This window comes from Coturnix japonica, chromosome 10 (assembly GCF_001577835.2).
Source record: "Coturnix japonica isolate 7356 chromosome 10, Coturnix japonica 2.1, whole genome shotgun sequence".
Lineage (NCBI taxonomy): Eukaryota > Metazoa > Chordata > Aves > Galliformes > Phasianidae > Coturnix > Coturnix japonica.
The window spans coordinates 16,536,033-16,554,793 of NC_029525.1; the positions used below are offsets into that span (position 1 = coordinate 16,536,033).

At 41.9% G+C, this 18,761-nt stretch overlaps 1 protein-coding gene across 6 annotated transcripts in view; it reads right to left on the reverse strand.

Moving 5' to 3' along the window:
- Positions 1-18,761, reverse strand: part of MEGF11 (multiple EGF like domains 11) — a 255,429-nt gene that overhangs the window by 69,770 nt on the left and 166,898 nt on the right. For all 6 annotated transcript variants that reach the window (XM_015873314.2, XM_015873318.2, XM_015873316.2 and 3 more), the window contains 4 exons: positions 17,607-17,853; positions 16,209-16,329; positions 11,718-11,854; positions 6,269-6,481 (listed from right to left, as the gene is read on the reverse strand). In XM_015873314.2, the coding sequence (XP_015728800.1) occupies positions 6,269-6,481; positions 11,718-11,854; positions 16,209-16,329; positions 17,607-17,853 (718 nt within the window). The remainder of the gene's footprint in view (positions 1-6,268; positions 6,482-11,717; positions 11,855-16,208; positions 16,330-17,606; positions 17,854-18,761) is intronic.

The following is an 18,761-nucleotide window of genomic DNA, read 5'->3' on the forward strand; positions in this document are numbered from 1 at the left end:
CCACAGGACAAGGCAATGCTGGGTCCCAGTGAAGACATCTTTGGAGGTGAAATCTTGGAACAATTGTTCCTCCTGCTACGAAACACTACTCACAGTTTCCTCTTCTGCGAGCAGAAAGAGCATCTCCCAGCTTCGCTGAGGGCACCAACTTCCCCCTGCAGCAGGAAGGGGAGGCTGGAGAAGTGCAAAGTGCTGGTGTGGGGATGTGGCTGTGTCTAAGCTGTGGGAAGGGGGAGCACGGGGTGATGTCTAGGCTGGGGAGGTGAGGAGGCTGATGAGAAGGTGGGAGAAAAGAGAAGAGGATGGAGAGTGATCTGATCTTTGGCAAAGCAACACATATTGTCTGAGGCCAGCTGGGAGTGCAAGGCTTCACTGAGAGCTCAGAATGCCCCAGGGGCTGCTGCTCTATGAGACTGCACTTCAATAGTACTGTCTGGCCCTTGGTGAGAGATGAGAAATAATACTGCCACAAGCCAGGTTTTTTCTGTCATTCTCAGAACAAGAAAGAAGAGAGTTCTGCAAAGGGGTACCTCTCTGTGGACCCGCCTCCAGCTTTTTTGCTTCACAGAATCTATTTATTTTCCTTTATGATTATTTATTGCTATAGCTTAGTATTGCGAACACGACTAAATAGGTTCCTTTACACCTATAAAATTAATATCCTATATGTTAATTTTCAAGGCAGCCTCATAAAATGTAATTTTCAAGTATGTTTCTGGCAATTACTGGTACAAGAGGTTGGTCACATACTGTTGCGGCTAAGAATGATCAAATTTTGTGAGTGTCATGTGTTCCATCATAAATGGTGTTTGACTGAGTAATTAAAACAATTCATCAGCTTAACAAACTACTATCCATGAAATTCTTCTGACAAAGCAGTCCCTGAAATTATGGCTGTTCACACAGCACCTCTTAACATTTAGATGAAAATAATAAAAGCTCTTCTTTTCCCCTTTGTGTCTATTAATCATCACCTAGTAGGAGAAGAAGCTGAACATTAAAGAAACGTTTTGGAGTGGATTTTTTTTTCTTTGTTTTCACTACTTCTGCATGTATCATATGGTTCCATGAGAACTGCATCTGTTTGCTAAATTAAATCTTTCAAATGTAATATATGACCATGGCAGTTTGAATCAGTCTATAACAATTCAATTGAAAATGCTATGCTCAGTAAGAATTTCTACTCCCAGGCTGCTTCCTTCATCCAAATGGACAGCTTTTTTTTTTTTTTTTTATTTTTTTTTTGCATGTAATGCAGGCTATTTATTAAGAACTAACAATCATCCTAACACGCATTAGAATAATCAGCATGAACCAAAGAGAGTTTGCAGAAGAATCTGTGGGAAAAAAAGGGGCATGGACTCCACAACAAGGCCCAGTAAAAGATCGTGTTCTGTCCCTTCCATGACACCTTTTACTTCTTCATAAGGCCAAGAGCTAGGAAAACCTCAATGTGTTTGTGGGTTCCTGCACTCATGTAATCTTCCCCTTGAAGAAAGGACAGTTTTACCACTTGGCAATGAAGGTGCCCAGATGCAGTGCTAACTTGAAGACAGCTGCGATTTAGATGCTCAACCAAAATTCAGAAGACAGCTGTTCTATTTCCAGCTCTGCCAGTGAATCTTGGCCACATGATTCCGTATTTCATCTTTTCCATCTGTAAAATGATGCTTTTCTTCCTTTGGAAACCCTTTTAAGCTCTGCAGTTGAAGTCACTAAATAGTAAATTTTTGTTACTAGTTTTTAATACTCTGGTTTGTGTGAAATATTCCATTAAAGTTAGCAGAGTTACGCATTAAATATGATGCAGAATAGTGTGTGAACACATGTATGAGTGAGTTTGTAATGTTTCTCTCCCACTGTATGGCTATTCTGTTAACTTTCATTCAGTGTTGTAACTATGTACTTAGACATGTAACCATAACTAGGAAACTTTAAACTACACAAATAGTGTCTTGGGAAAAGCATCTCTATGGGGATGGGCTTTTGTAAGGACCCTCAAACGCAAGCATACTAACACCTGCTTTCCAACCACTTGCTGTGAACAGAAAAGAAGCGTTCGTCTTGAAAGAGTCTGGCAGAATCATGCATTAGTATTTCACACCGACTCTTAACAATTTTTATTTCTTCAAATCTCTCAGATAACAGTAAGGAGTAGTGTAGAAAACCTAGAATGAGTGCAAGCAGCCAAGTGTTTCTCTGGTGCTAGGCCAAGCAGAGGTGGAAACTGGAAGCTGTCCACAGCACACAACATGAGAAGGAAGATGTTCCATGGCTCTTGCTGCACTTTAGAAGCTAACCATACGCTCCCTGGCTTTTGAGTCACGTTTGCAGTAACAAAAGAGTCTTCTTTTTTAAATTCACCAGCTGAACTGAAAAACAGAAACTCATTTTTGACCTTTGAATTTTTTTAAACATCTAATTTTGAGGAAACCTGTTTCCTTTCACTCCGGGGAATTTAACTTTCTTGAGGCAAATTGGGAAAAGAAACACTTTAGACAGCACAGACTGTTCCAAATTCTGCATTTGCTCTCCATGCGTCTCTCAGTCACAACAACTTCTTCCCAGTGAATTTCTCAATTTTTAGTTTACACACCAATGGAAGTCATCTCATCTTGATAAACAGCCCTAATAATCCTTATATAAGAGCATTTTCTCTCTTTTGGTGTCTCCATTGCATTCCGTCTCCCTTACAAACGCCCTCTTGCTTATCAAGAAGTAGCCACAGGGAGTCTGTAGGGTCCCTACTTCAATTCAGCACATTTACAATGCCAGCCTCATTCCAGTGCATTCTTGCTTTGGGGGCAGAACTTCTTGTTCCTTCCAAATTTTCCAACATGTAGATAATAATCAGAGCATCTGACCATTACCTCAAGTCATCAGACTTCAGCACTGCTGAGCTACAGGGAGGAAAGTGATATGGCTTAAAAGGTCATTGTTTCTTGCTTCCCTTCCTGTGTTTCTGTCCTGGGAAAGGCACCACTAAAGGCTGTGGGTCCACATGGCTGAGATCACTCAGCTATTCATGCCCTTCTCTGCTTCTCACAAAAGTCCAAGCCTATCTGTCTCTTGCAGACTGTTTCAACATGGGTTTCTTGCATTTTCACAAGTGCATCCTTCCTTGTGGAAGGACAGCCCAAGTCACCAGTGCACCCTAAACTTCCAATTCTAAAGCTGTTCAGAGATCCTGCACAATGTGCCTTTCAGTGTGCTTTGATGCAGAAATTATTGGATGATGTTCTTTGGTCACCGCTATACAGAAGATCAAACTGCACAATCAGGTTGGTCTCTTTGGACATTAAAATGGATAGATCTGTGAAAATAGAAAAGTTCATAGCGTACTTCTTAATGTTCCTCTTCAACCAGCTCCTCAAAAGCCCCAGAACTTAATGTTCCAGCTCTCCAATAACCACATCAGATGAGTCAAAACCACTGGCAGAAAAAAAACAAGCTTCCCTCACCTTTTAAAGGTTTACAAAATAAACCGGCACTCTTAGGTATCTCAACAAGTAGCCAACAGTTTAAATGGATTCTTGGAAAAATAGATGGGTGTCAGGAAATGAATCACTTTGGAAGACTGTTGTTCCCATGACGAGAATTCAGTGGAGGAGGTGGCCGGGAAGAGAAGTGTTCTGTATGGGACAGGTTAAACAATCAGTAAAAGATGTGTTTGGAATATGAAGTGCCTTTAGAGAAGGTCATATTCCATCATCTCTGACACTCCTCGGCTCAGAAATTGACGGTGCTCTGAGGAGCTCACTGAAAAGTGGAAAGCTGAAGTACCACGAATGAATGAAGGAACATTTAGAGATCTACAGCTTCCTGATATCTCTTTGTTCCATAGCAGCAGTGATAAGATGCAGGAAAAAGGGAGATTTTATCAATGGAGAGACTAGACTCATTTATTGAGGGAAGAGAGATAAAATATTAGCAGAGCATGCTGCAAGTGAAGCTGATGAACACATGATTGGACAGAAGGCATAAAAAGTATCCGCCAGACAGCAGCCAGGCACAGGTCAGGCACGTGGCATGTAGGAATAACCCCCGTACGTTGAGAAAAGAGCTGGGAAAGGACTCGATGTCCCACCTGCCTGAGTGCTCATATCCTTCAGATCTCACCTTTCTTCACAGCCAGATGGTGCCAGACTGCTCCTTCAAGGAGACCTTCTGGCAAATCCCTGGAGCAGCTCCCAGGCAGACCCCTAGCCAACCCAGGATGAACCTCAAAACCACAGTCTCCCCCACTTAAGAGACTCTTAATGAATTGAGCAGTGAGCTGAGAAACAGAAGCCAAGGTCATCCTTAACCATGGCCTGCAGTCCTTCACTCTGGGAAAACAGGCACACACACAGGCTTCTGTAAGCTATGAGAGGAGGGGTGAAGACAAACAGTGTCAGCTACTATCTGGAAGCATATTCTTACCCTACAGTACACAAGTAAGAGCTTTCAGTGAGGAGGGTTTGCAATATAATTACTGCAGGACTATGTGGTGCACGCTGGCAGAGCAGTGTGACATACAGGAGTTTAGAACTTAGCTCTGTCTTCTTGAGTCATCTCCTACCCTCAGCATAACATAACACTAACCTTTTGTGTCTAATGCTCAGCTCATGCCTCAGGGATATTATTTTTTACAGTGGTATCATGATGCACAGAATGCTCTGATGTGATAGAAGCCTGTTGTCTAGAGCTCCCTTTGAGGTGTCAAACACTTTGCATCCTTGCTGTCAAACCCAATAGAGCTGGCAGCTATCTTTCTGTAGAGGACTTGTATGATCAGAATTACAAGGCTTTTAAATAATCCATTGTGAGCTCCAACGTTCAGTGAAGCAAAGCCTCACTGCTTACAGTTGAAGTTGAATTCACAAGAAAGATCACCTGTTTATTTCTAAGGCAGAGACAAACAGAGTCTATCTCAAGCACACAAACAGATTTACCTGAAGTGTTTGTGTGTGAGTGTGTGTGCATGTGCACACAAATTAGGCAGTTTTTCTCGCATACATAATCAAGGAGGATGTTTCTGCTTCACTAAGCTACAAAATTGCAAGGTAGGTTTGTCATCATCAGCAAGACAGTCAGGACTCCAAAGGTTAAAAACTGAAGAATGTCCATACCAAGGGCATAGTTACTTGGACACCACTTTTCCCACCCTGCTCTGAAGCCAACACAATCCTGTACTGGCTGTGAATGCTTAACAGTACTGGAAAGTAACGAGGAAATCAGGTGGGAACTGAGGGGCCCAGCATCCTGCTGGCATTGAAAGGACAGGTGGGCACTGTGGGCCATCAGAAAAGCTCATGGCAGCTGCTGTTTGCATCCAGGCTCCCTTTGCTGTACGCGAGGAACCTCCAAACTGCAATTCCAACAGTCAGTAAGCAAGGGGATACAAAAGGTAGCAAACGGGATAACAAAGAAAAGCCTTAAATTCTTCCTTTTTCAAGGTTCAGGAGTTATTGAAGCCTGCAAATGGAACATAAATTCAATCTATCTCATGTTAGGTGCTCAAGTCTCTTTGTGGCTCTTAATAATGAGAACCTCAAGAATCACATCCTATAAAAAAAAACCAAAAAAACCAAAAAAACAACAACTACAAAGGGAGTAAAACACTGAGACTTGACCTTCTAAGTGAGGCTTACTCCATTTTAGGTACACTTCACCAGTATTTTTCTATCCAAACATTTCACACGTTCACACAGTGAATGAAGAACAAAACCAGGCACCCATGAGGAGAGAGGAGGTGTCTACTTTGACAACGTCAGCTTCATTACAGTTCCACAGACTGACCTGGTGATATTGATTTCAGTCTATTTATACATTGTCCTCAAGTGTTTTCAACAAGGTAATTTGCCACAAGACATAAAATGAAGCAAATTAGGCTTCATTCTGAAAGTCCCCTTGCTGTCTATAGATTTAACAAGAAAAAAAGAGATGGATTTGAGTAAACATATTTATATTTTTTGAACTTCAAGGGGACATTATCCGTATTATTCTTTAATGCTCCAGAGACTGCAGCTACAGGATAAGACCATATTTCCCACTGTCTCAGATTTTATAAAACTTGTTTAAATAGTTAATGCTCAATAGCTGGCTGGACTGACACTTATGGTTCCAAACCTGAGGTCATTTAAATCAGAAGCTGTAATACAGAGGAATTGTATATGTCCTTAATTAAATCTACAGAGAAAAGGCTGTGGGTAAAGCGAATGAATTTTTTCACCTAATGCTTCTATTTGAGCAGTCCCTGCACCAGTATGTAATACGATGTACTTACCTGAGGGTGTTGGTAATATTGCAAGGGCATCTCTTGTTGCATTTGAGGCCATAAAACCCTTCTGGACACATTCTTTCTTGACAGTGAATCCCTTTAAATCCTGGGTCACACATACATGCTCCATTCACATGGTAACACTTGGCACCATTTTGGCAGTCACATCTTTGTGTGCACTGAAAGCCAAATGTCCCAATCGGACACTCTTCTTGACACCTGCAATGAAACACATTGGACAGGATGCAAACAAATACTGCAGTCTGCTCTGCTTATGGCATTTACATGGGAATGTTTTTATTAACGAATTAAATATAAAACCACTGCTCTTTTATTTAAGTAATACACTGAGAACTGGTATCATTGGGTGATGTGATACTTTGAGCTTATAAATAGCTGTTAACAGAAAGTGAATTAACCTCTGTCCAATTATATCCTGCAAAAATTGCATTTGTTAATACTACCTGGGTTAATAAATTGCATTCTTGTTTCTTGGACCTCATTTTTTTCCATACATAAACCATAATGCATTCATATAGACTGAGACACTTCCTGAAGGAAAACATGACTTAATACTTTCTCTTCACCACAGAAGGACTGCAATACTCCTATAGTGACAATGAAGTCCAAAAGGAAATGTGGTCTGTTGAGCAACAGTAATAAAATGTAGCCCAAGCAAAGGAGAGCTTTACTTTCCCTCTGTGCTGCCATTGCACCCGCTTTACAGTAACCAGGAGAAAACACACTCCTTCATCTTTTGTCTGTATTCTGAGCAACTCCAAATTTGCTTTTCATCTCCCACTCCAGGGACACTCAGTACTATAACATCTCCAGACAAATCACTTTCATGCTCCTTAGCATCGCAGCTCCTCCAAAACTGTCAGTATTTTAAAGATTTGATAGAGAAGGAATCTGCAAATACCCAGATTGTTTTAAATTACACCCTCCATGTACCTTTTTCTGCTGTTCCCCAACTGGAGACACTGTGAATTCTGCAAGAAAATCTTCATTCTTCTACAGTTTAAGCGATCATAATATTTCATACTTTAAAAAGTCCTAAAGGAAGCTACTGATTCTCTGCCTGACATAACTCAGAGGTCTCAGAAACTTGCAGTGAGTCAGTACGACCGTTTACATGATCCACCGTGAAATGCAGATACGCCTTTTCAGTTAATAAAAAAAGAAAAAGAAGTCCAGAAAAGCCCAATTCCCTTATCGCATGGATGCCAGGTATTGGAAATTGCCTATCAGCATTAATTTAATCCTAAGCATTGATTAAAGTGTATACCGCAAACTCAGTGGATAGAGGCAATTGTTAAATGCCTTTCTGCAGGTCATTTCACAGCTGGCAGGTGAGAGTTAATATAATGATCAGTAATAAAAGATTAATGCATGATGCAAGCCAGGCAAAACTGCAATAAACACAGTCAGTATATAAGGAGAGAATTACTACAGCAGCCTTAGATTACTACATTTTACTAAAAATAAATGAACAAAGCCAAAGGCTGAGCTGGTGATTTAATTGCAGCAAGCATCAACACAGTTGCTAGTTACACAATCCAGGTTCAGGAGTTCATCAGAGACCCACAGAGAAGAGCCTGTGGCAAACAGGAAGGGAGAGAGCCCAGTGCTGGCTGCTGGCCCTGCTTCTCTCAGGGCAGTTCAGCTGCAAAGGAAACAACCAGCAAAGAATGGGTAACATCAGGACTGGAACACTTACAGCAAGTGAAATGCAATGAAGAACGTATTAAGATGCCTTATGCCTCCATTGCCATACACAGCTCTACCAGTTAGCAGGAGAGCACTGTACTCAATGAGATGAATACGTAGTCAATAGTGCACTATATCATTCTATATTTATAGCAGATGAAGCATTACCTAGCAGGGAGAAAAGCATCTGGAAATGAAATATTGACAACCTAATCCATTTACATAATTAGCCTTTTTCTACCAGCAATTTAACCAACTTATTTATTTGGAGATCAAGCAGCTACCGCTAATGAATTTTATACAAAGAATACTAATAACAACTCCTCTGGAACATAAGAATAATCACAGCAGGAATTAGCTTTCTACTTGAACATCTTTCCTTTGCAACATATCAATCTAATGTGTCCATAGCACCATTAACAACCAGATACATTGTTCAATTAAATTACAAAATGAGCTGCTAAGCCCTAGTTATGTTTCTTGTTTAATTTACATTGGTTTCTGCCTATCTGGGGAGATTCGTATTATAATATCCACTGAACTTTAATACGTACTATAATTATTTGGGTTTGGATAGGATAATATGGCTGTCACCTGCTGAATTAATGGCAGCAATTTTACAAAATATTAAACATAAGACAGCCTGCTAACAGATGAACTTAGTATAGGTACCTGCATTTTTTTTCTAGATAATTCCCTTTCGTTGAATAATGCTGTTAAGGTTTTAAGGTTCTGTTTATTTTCATAACAGCGATAGCATTTATGCAGCACAGACAAAGATTAAAAGCCAACCAAAAAGCACTAACCTGCAAATCACCATTCTGTTTATAAAAGACACAGATACAAACAGAACAACAAAAGAATAAGTCTGCTCGTGCTGTTGTAGCAAATGTGGCGTTCACTCTGTTAAGACTCACTCTTTTAGCTTTATGGCAATAAGCAAAACAAAGCTAACACAGTACGTTCACTTTTCCAGACAGCCACTGAATTCCCCATCCCCAGCTTCTCACTGTGCTTCTGCTGTTACTCCTTTCCAGTTTGCAAAGCACACATTTGCATGACACATCCCGTCATTTCAGCACAGAGCTGCCTGCAGTTATTAATAGTGACGGCAATTTACAAGATATTTAGAGTGTTGCCTCTTCCTGGAAAGCAGGTGGGGAATAAAGTGTTGCAATTACACTTACACAGACCTTTATGACCATTTCAGCACCAACGATATTAATCCAACTACACGTTATTATCCCCTGCACAAGACGACGAGCCAGTTCTCACTGACAATTAGAGAGGATAATAGTAGATAGAGTGTTTACTTTTTTATTGTGGTTATTCACTAAATCTGTTATTACTAAGAAATTCTTTTTTCAGCACCTTGTAGATTTGCAAAGAAAACATTATTTTGTTGTGCAGCGGCATCTCCTGCTGTACTTGCAATTATATTGTAACACTGCAATGGTTACGTGAGACCCAGAAAATAAAACTGACTGTAAACTAAAATGCTGCTGACTAATCCATCCCATTGTCCATGCTGAGCAAACACACAACTAAGGAAAGCAATCTAGACTTCTTTAAGACTGTGCCTGCTCCTGCCTCACTGAAATCAATGGGCAATCTCCCATCTGCAGGCTGCAGCTGCCAGCAAGGCATGTGCACGCACACCTGCTCACAACAGTCCTTACAGGCAATGCACTGTCCCAGCCCAAGTGATTGCAATGGGCCCAATGTTCACTTCCCCAAATAAAGGCTGAGACAAACATGCTTCAGGCTCCCAAGAACCCAATTGGAAGGCGGTGATTTCTAGGCTAATGTCAGCCTTAGCAAAAAAGTCTTTGCTTTACTTTCCTCTGCTCTCATTTGTCTTCCCATGTGGAAAGACAGCAGCAGAAACAGAGCCTGCATTTCCGCTTTCTGACCTCCCCCTTCACTCTATCTTTTACTCTCCCGCTGCAGGTGAGGGCAGGTGAGCTACTTCTAAGGGTTTTACCCAGGTACAGGTTCTCTGGGACAGCTTCTTGCCTTGGCTTCCAGCTGGTCGTACTTTACTTTCTGCCTCCCTGCTTTGCTCTGTTTTTCCAAGGCACACCTTGGAAAGTCTACCACTTTTCTCCAAGTCCAGATCTGGAGAGCACACATGCCCTCCTCCAGGCCCTCTCCAAGGAAGATGAAGTATAAGTACCTCTGCTTTTGGCAAGAGGCAGAACTGTGTCTTCTGCTGTTTGCCATCCCTTTCCCCAGTGTTCTTTCTCTGTTCTTTTTTATGGATTACATCTAAGCATTACAGGAAGTATGGCAACTCCATCACTGCTGTTTCCCCATGCCACACTCCTGTAACAGAGCCAGCTCTTCTGCTGCATGTCCTCCCTCGTGGTTGGAGGCTATATTGGCAGCTGAGCAAAGAAGCTGGCTCAGCTGTAAGTTGCTGGCTGGAGGCTCCTGACAGCTCTAATGCTGTCGATTCACCTATGGCCAAGAATTGATCTAAGTCTACAGCAACCAGACGAGGAGACCTCCAGCCAGAGAGCCAGGACTGAGGACGGCTTGTGACTGAAGTATGGTCAGCTGTGGAACTGTCCAGGCTGCACAGCTGCTTCTTCAAGTGGAATTATCTCCAAAAGTTGAGAAAGAGAAAGCTTTGGTTAATCACACACAGCGCTCACACAGGATATCCCAGGGATCTTGAAATCACTGCCTCCAGATGGAGGATGGGGGAAGAGATACACTGATGCCTTCTCTACTAAATTAATTTAAAATAATATTTCCACCATAATCTCCAAAGCCCCCTGCCAATTACCACCGTCAATAAAATGGAAACAAGGAGCATCCACATTTGCTGGGACAGAATGTGGCCTTGTGAACCACAGAGCATACTGAAGACTCGTCAGTTCATGTGCTGTAAATACCTGCTGATTATGCAGTGAGGCAGGAAATAAGAAATTCCTATGCTTTGCTGCACAGAAGTACAATTTTAGCAGATTTCAGCAGAGCAGTACTAGCTCATTCTAGCTAGTAAAAGAAGGGAAGATACAGGACAAAGGGCTTTAGCATAGGAAGCACTAGTGAGCTGTGCTCAGGGCCTCTGGAAACCCCAATGACACAGCTGAATCCCTAGTAAAATCTGCATGTGGAAGCTTGCTCAGTTACAGTTTCCTCACCACCATTAGCCCTACTGGCAGGATTAGCTGGAGGGCTAAACCAATACATGTCACAATCCCACCTCAACTTTGCTGTGTAGTCATTTTGCCAGACCTGTGACACCTCTGTAGAGCAACATTATCATCTTAGATTGATTTGTGGGCGAGGCCCTTCATTTATAAATGTTGAGGATTTATCACCCTTTGTTGGTGCCTGAGATGGATCGGTGCTGCAGCAGCATAGAAGGGCTGACGGAAACATTAAACTGCTGCATTGCTTACTCTTGAGGATATTAATTTGTATAAATATAGTTCATTTACATATCTTGTAAACATGTAATACTCTCTATTAAATTTATCACTGTAAATATCTAAATTAAATTTAATCCATTAAATTTTAAAAGTTATATTAAAAAAACGGTGAATGGAAGCATTGCCAATAAAAAGTAATAAGATTGCCACATTTATAATACTTGAAGTGCTGCAGAAGGATGAACCTAATAGCTGCAACAGAAGCAAAACACTGGTTTTTCAAGAGTAAGATTGCCCTAGCAGAGATAGAAACATTGCCAATTCTTGGTTAAAAGGAAAGGCTTTGAGGGTTTGATTCTTACCTGTCTCCAATATATCCAGGTGTACAGATGCACTTTCCTGTCACGGGATCACAGTGTCCTCCGTTGTGGCATGGACAGTCCTGGCTGCAATTAACTCCAAATGTCCCAGGAGGACATGGCTGTGCACACACCAGCCCCTGCAGAAAGAGCAATATTTCAGTCATTAACTCCTTTAAGAAGGTTGGATATTTGTTGTTCCTCTTGCTAAAACTACATGCATGTGCAGTGGAGATATTTTTTTCTGTTTAAGATGGTCTCAGATGGTCTCAGCTGCTGAAGTAAATGTCTGTCTACTTTCAGAGGGATTCTTCTCCCCACTGTACAGTCATTCACAGTTCCCTTCACTGCATCTCCCCTGCACACTGCGCCTGGGGCATCAGGATATACCGCACCCTTTGAATAAAGACAAGGGGCCTTAGCAAAGGTCAAAGGGAACTAGAGAAGGCTACAAAGCTGCATTTGGGCTGATGATTTTAAGTGAAATGAAGTCTGAGAAGCTGCTGGATCTACCCTGGGTAAGTGTCTCAAAGTGAATGTTTGGGAGGAGGGGGATTGTCAGAGAGGCTGCACTGAAAGTAAAGACAAGACAGTCAGTCACTCTTTGTGCACTCTGGCACTGCTCATCAGGAAAAGCTTTCAGGGCAGGCCTTTCTCCAGCTGGTTGTTCCCAACACAAAGAATGCTATCCATGGGTAGTGCCTTTGGAGCACTTATCTGCCAAATTTAGGCAGTTTTCCCCCAGGTATCCCGTAACACCCCCTGCCAAGTGTCAAGGCCTCACAAAGATTCCCCTACAGACTTTCTTAGAAGTTGTATGAATGTTGCTGTGGTTGTTGTTTTTTTTAATGCGATTGAACATAAAATCTGAGGCTGGCATCCAGCTGAGTAATTTCAGCCAAAACAATTCTGGCAGTGCAGAAATCTGAGGACAGGGTCTATAATGGAAAACTTTTGGCCACTGTAGCAAATAGAGCTGCTGCCAGTGCCATGCACAGTGCAAAGCATTGGACAGAAATGTTTTTTTTTCTCTCCCTATTATTCTGTTTTAATCTCCCAGAAGTCTTATTTCCCTAACCAAGCCTCAGGGGCTCTGAGTTTTGAAAAGAAACCCATATTAAACAAAACCCATAGAAAACATAATTCAGGAGCATTAATGGCTGCAGTCGACTGACTGCTGACAGGGCTCTCCCTCACCACAGCTTGGAAAGTTTAGCAATATCAACAGTCCCAAAGCAGATAGGCTACTCTTCAATGCAGTCATGAAGTAGATGCTTCAAGCCTTTCTCAGCCAGTGATAGGTGGCTCCTTGGCTGTAAAACAGACAGGTTGGCCTCAGTTCAAGAACACTCAGATTACAGTGTTAAAAACTTGGTGTCTCTGGGCTTAAGTAATACACACCACTATATATCTGAAAATGTAAGCATCCATTTATCTTGATAATAAATACTTTCCCTCTCACATCTCAAACGGAACAGGATTTCTATCAACAAATGATGAGAAAGCAATACTCTTTGATGCATTCCCTTGGAGCCCAGAGAATCTTTAGGCATACTTTCTGCATTAATATGTACTAAGGGAATCCAAAACATCCCTCTCTGGAGGATCAAATGTCAGACCAATATTTCCTGCTGCTTATACATCTAATCCACAAACTTCACCCCATCAGCAGCTTTTTTAAGGCCCTGATCACACCAGCTTCTGCTTTTGACACTGCATGCTGTATTATTACAATTTTTGCAGCACAGAAAAGAATTTCTTTTTCACATCTACTGTCTCTTCTTCATCCCTCTGTCCCATGTTAAAAATCAATGACAGAAAGAAAACTGGACAAAAATCCAAAGCATGGTCGCATTAAGCGCAGCTGTTTCAGGGAATGAGAAAGAAGTGATTAGCAGAACGTGTTATACATGGCAACATGATGCAGAGCCTTGAGAATGGGACCTGGGATCAAAGAGGGTGTGTTGCTAGTGATAAATGTTTTGTCACACAAGGAAAGATTGCTGCCTTCCTGAGCATGGAAATTTAGTCCTTCAAAAGTGCTTCTGAGAAGCATTGTAAAAACCTGTATTTTATTTTTCTCCCCACTTCCAGAGGGTGCTTGGAGGATTTAATACCTCAAATGAGAAATATGTATAGAATTAAGGTTGTAAATGGTTGATGAGGCCCTAAAGCAGCCACCCACCAACTCCCAGCCCCACAAATATGAGTAAGTGGAAAAACTCCATCGCTGTAGTGTGCAAGAAGCCACATTTCGTTGACTCATTCACCACCATTCTCTTGGTAAGAAACCCATGGGACAATGAAACCTCGTGGGACACAGTTCACATAACTTGCTGTGCTTCTAGGAGAGTCTGCACTGGGTGGGAGGAAGCTGGAGGAAAGGAATATTACCAGTAATGAAAGAACCAGGCTTTGAAGATGGCAGACCCAAGGAAGAGCCTAAGAGCCCCAGAACTTCATCCTGTTCACTACCTACCCTGCCATATCCCATAGCCAACCTAGTCCCTAAGGGAACTGAGCTGCTGTTAATAAATCTACCTGAGCAAAGGATAATAGCCATAGCTCTTCCAGCAGCAATAAAATCCAAGTGGATTTGCACTTCTATAAATCCAGAGAGAATTCTCTACTTCCAATATGATGGTATATTCAATACATACATGCATTCTCAAGCCTGAAAATCAGCAAGTAAAATTCCGGATGTCAAAGACTATCTGTGGTGTGAAATATAGTGAATGTTCCCATCTCTCGCTCATTTACAGCCCACTTGTGTCTCACTTCACAAACCATGCCAACCACCAAGAGTTAAAATTATAGCATGAAAAAATGTTTTTCTCTCCCTGTGTACTGAATTACCAACTTTTCATTAAAACCCTGGAGAGATACTTTATACTTAAAATCTCAACATTTACAAGCTGAGTGCTTTTACTTATAATTTCAGTTTCTTCCCCCAGAATACTTGATCTCTCTTTCCAGTTTTCAGTTAGACTTGTTTCAGACATCAATTGTTAACTCAGGGGTTTCTCTGGGGACTGAGCAGCCAACAAAACAGTTTTCAGGAGAGTCTCTCTTGGCCATTAAAAATGCAGAGGAGAAACTCCGAGCTGCAAGGAATGGGGAAGGAGTGGGCCAGAATACATGACCACTTTTGTTGTACAGCCCCAGTGCTGTGGTTCTTCTTTAGGGTCCATGCTGCATCCTAAAAGATATCTAAAAACTTCCTGCTCTACTCTGATATTCTCTAATCTTTTCAGCGATTTTGTAAATTTGCAAAAACCTAAAAATAAAACGAGCTCTGATCGTCAGAAATACCGGCATGCAGCAGATAAGGGAGGTGGGACAAATTTACCCTAAAAGTGACATTTTAATGTAAATCACTTTAGTAATTAGTCCTTAGACAAGCAGCTAGAATGGGCTGATTGGCCCCCAATTATCTGATTTGCTTACCTACTGCATTAGCTCCAGTACTCTAGGAAATAACCTTTTGTTTCCCTCCACTGAATGTCAGTTCAGGGCAAGGTGCCACTGTCTTTATTTAGTTTCTGAAAGTTCCAACTATTTCGTTATTTGAAATGCTTCTCAAGAAGCTAAATGGAGGCACATTTGCTGCACTAATCCAAAGGAACATAAACATCTCATAGTCCACAGACATTTTAATGGGTATAGGGCCCATAACAGAAGCTGCAGTGATATGATGACATCAGGATCTTCCTCATCTTAAAATAAAAAGCCATGGTACTTGCATGCATTAAAATACAGCAAGATTGCCAAGAAACTAATTGTCCGGTATGGGAAAAATGCCAAGAGACTTAGCACAGCTAAGTGGTATGTAGGCCTGTGAGACTTGGCAAACCCCGAGAGAGTTAATTATCACATTATTGATAAAGTTAAGGACTTTTAAAATGTTTGGCCTTGCTTTCTTGACATGGAGGATTAAAGGTTAGGGTAATTTGCTCTCTCCAGGGCAACCTCTGATGCAAGCAAATCTACTGCAATCAAAGGAAATTTTGCATGAGTAAGAACTGGATGCTGAACTGGTCTTTGTCTCCCTGCGTACATTCCTTCTGCTTTAAAGACTCCCTGAGCCACTGCATTCTCCTTGACTTCTCTCTCTCCCTTTCTCCTGAAAGGGAAGCAGTACGGTGCCGAAATGGGCTTTGAGCTTTCTGTCCCATGTGACCCATGTGAGGGCAGTGTCTAACAGTGAAGAGATATTTCAAAGAACTGCAGAGGCCATTTTTCCTCTCTTCTCCTCCCACACAGAAGAGCAACGAGTAGTTCTAATTTGTTTGTTTAACTCTTTGAAGGTTACCCAACAAAGGCTGGTGGCCTAAGTGCTGTGCATGCACAACAAAGGAGGCCCCAGTTTCAGAACTATGGGATCCTCATGACAAGAAATAGAATATATACACCATAAGCACACAGGGCAGGCATCTGCTGAGACAGTAAGCAATCAACTCCCCGTTCCAACCTCCAAATGAACCACCACCATACCGTCCATCCCGCAGGACAGGAGCACTCCCCGGTGATGTGGTGGCAGACCCCTCCGTTCTGACATGGGCAGCGCAATTCACACTGAGCTCCATGGCTGCCGGGAGGGCAGCGCTCCTCACAGCTTTGTGGAGAGAGAAGAAACAAAAACCAAAGGGATCATTTAAAAGAGCTTACAGGAAACAGTAAAAGAGGAAAATCCACAGCACAGGTCATAATGAGAGTGAAGCCTGAGCAAGATTTAGGTGACATTGCCAATTAGCCATCATTTCCCTTATTTCTGCTGGGGTTATTAATGCACTGGGGATCTAATGCTGTAAGGCTGATGTGTGTGTGCAACCTTTATGCATACACCAAATTCTACCTAATTCAATAAGACAACTCTCATGTATCTGACAGTACTCTATGTTTTTCCAGTAGGTGGCTGTTCTCTGACAAGGATGTTCATGCAAGTGCTCACTGCTGAGAACAGACATACTAACATCAATGGGACCAACCCTAATAGCATGCAGAACATTTAGCAGTGAGTGCTTCCAGGACTGAGGTCAGAAGGCTATGAGGAAATCAGGTACTAAATAAAATATTCAAAAAGCATATCACTTATTTATGAGGGTTAATATTGCCTGTATTTTTTTACCTTCTTCACGCTGGCCAACAACTATTATTAGACTGCAGAAATATTAAGTCACCTGTAATCGATCTCCAGCCAAATTCAGTGAGTAAATTATCTTTTCCCTTTAAATAGTTCTGAAAAGCATAATTACTTCTGAAACTACTGAAAGATCTCTAATGAGTGCTGATGTTACACTGTGGGCAATTTTAAACAAGGAACTATTTCTTGCTGTCCTAAAATTAATATGCAGATTTTGTGAATCCTACTGGTAAACTTTGTGTGGTATTTGGGGATTTAGCTACATGATTCTCGTTAAAGTTAATAGGAATCACACCGCTAAATCCCTCCTCACTACGCTAAAAATTTACCCCCTAGATAGTAAGCTCATATAGTTACCAGTAATGCATCCTCTGCTGGATAGAAAGCCAAATAATCTGGGGATGGTAAGTCCCATTTGATGCTGCACTGGATTGCTAACGAGTAGAGTGCCCATCCGCTTAAATAAACTGAACTGTAATTTGGATTGCACTCACACACTGAAATTAGGGAAATGTCATGGAGTTTTAAGTTCATTCTAGCAGTAAGTTTTGTTTTGGTATGCAGACAGGTATAATTAGCAGCAAATAACAGAGATTTCCTTTATTTAGCCTCTCTGAAATTCTGTTACCTGATTTCTCCAAAGGAAAGTGCGTAATGTACAGATTGTGCAAATTCTACTAATCACTCATTGCATTAATAGCAACCAAAGCAAAGCTGTTAAACAATGCGGGGTAAAGTACTGAACTTACAACACCCCCGTGTATCCAGGAGCGCAGTGACATTCTCCCGTCTCGTGGTCGCAGGTCGCCCCGTTGTGACACTGGCACTGGAACTGGCAGCCCTTGCCGTAGCTCCCCGGCTCACAGAGCTCCTCGCAGCGCCAGCCTTGGTACCCATCTGCGCAGACACAGGCGCCTGTGATGGGGTTGCAGAGGGCCTCGTTCTGGCACTGGCACCGGTTGCTGCAGTGCGGTCCCCAGTGATCGCTGTCACAACCTGTAAAACATTGAGCAGGATGGGTAGATGCGTGTGGCACAATCATCCCACTGCAGCCTCTTGCCCTTGGCAAGTGAGCAAAGGGACATCAGCAGAAAGCAGCATCTTTCTAAAGAGCCCTCAAACCTTCTAAACCCAGCCCCTGAGCCAGCAATGTGCTTTAGCATGCGAGGAGTCAGTAGCATCAGTTATACACCTAGATTTGAGGACTTGTTTAACACCTTTATAGGATCAGAACTTAAATCTTTTAATATCCTGTATCTTAGTGCCCTTAGATAGCTGGGAGGAATGAATTTATAGTGGAATTAGATGCAGAAGATCACATCTTGACTACAGTGCACTCAATGGCAGGTAGAATTGCCAAGCAAAACCTGTAGATTTAATAATGTCATCAAATATTGTTTCTTTGCACTGTTCCCTTGAGATAATAAATATAATCTAAAGAAGGCTATCTCCTTTGATGGAGCTGGGTTTTGTTGTATTGCTTTGTGTTTTTTTTTCTGGAGTAAAGAGATAGCAGAGCAGAAAACAACACTGGAGTCAGGATTTCTGAGCCCAGACAAAGAGATGAAGGTATGGAGTGTGTACATCAGGTAATTCTGGTGCCATTAACAGCATGTACCAGCACTAGAGAAGGGCTCCCAAGGCTAAGGTCATTGACATGGAGGGCAGATTCTCTACAGAACGCATTAAGGCACAGTGAGAACCATTCACATGGCAATCCTGCCTGATCACACCCAGGATGAGAGGGAAATCAGAAGTACAGAAGCAGCTTGATCCTGATTTGCTATAGAAACAGTAATCAGCACCTGCAAAAAACATGTGTAATATTTACGCATAGTAACAGGCAGGGGAACAGCCAGGGGTTAAAGCTTCCTCCATAAATGGTCAGAAAGAAAACAAGGATT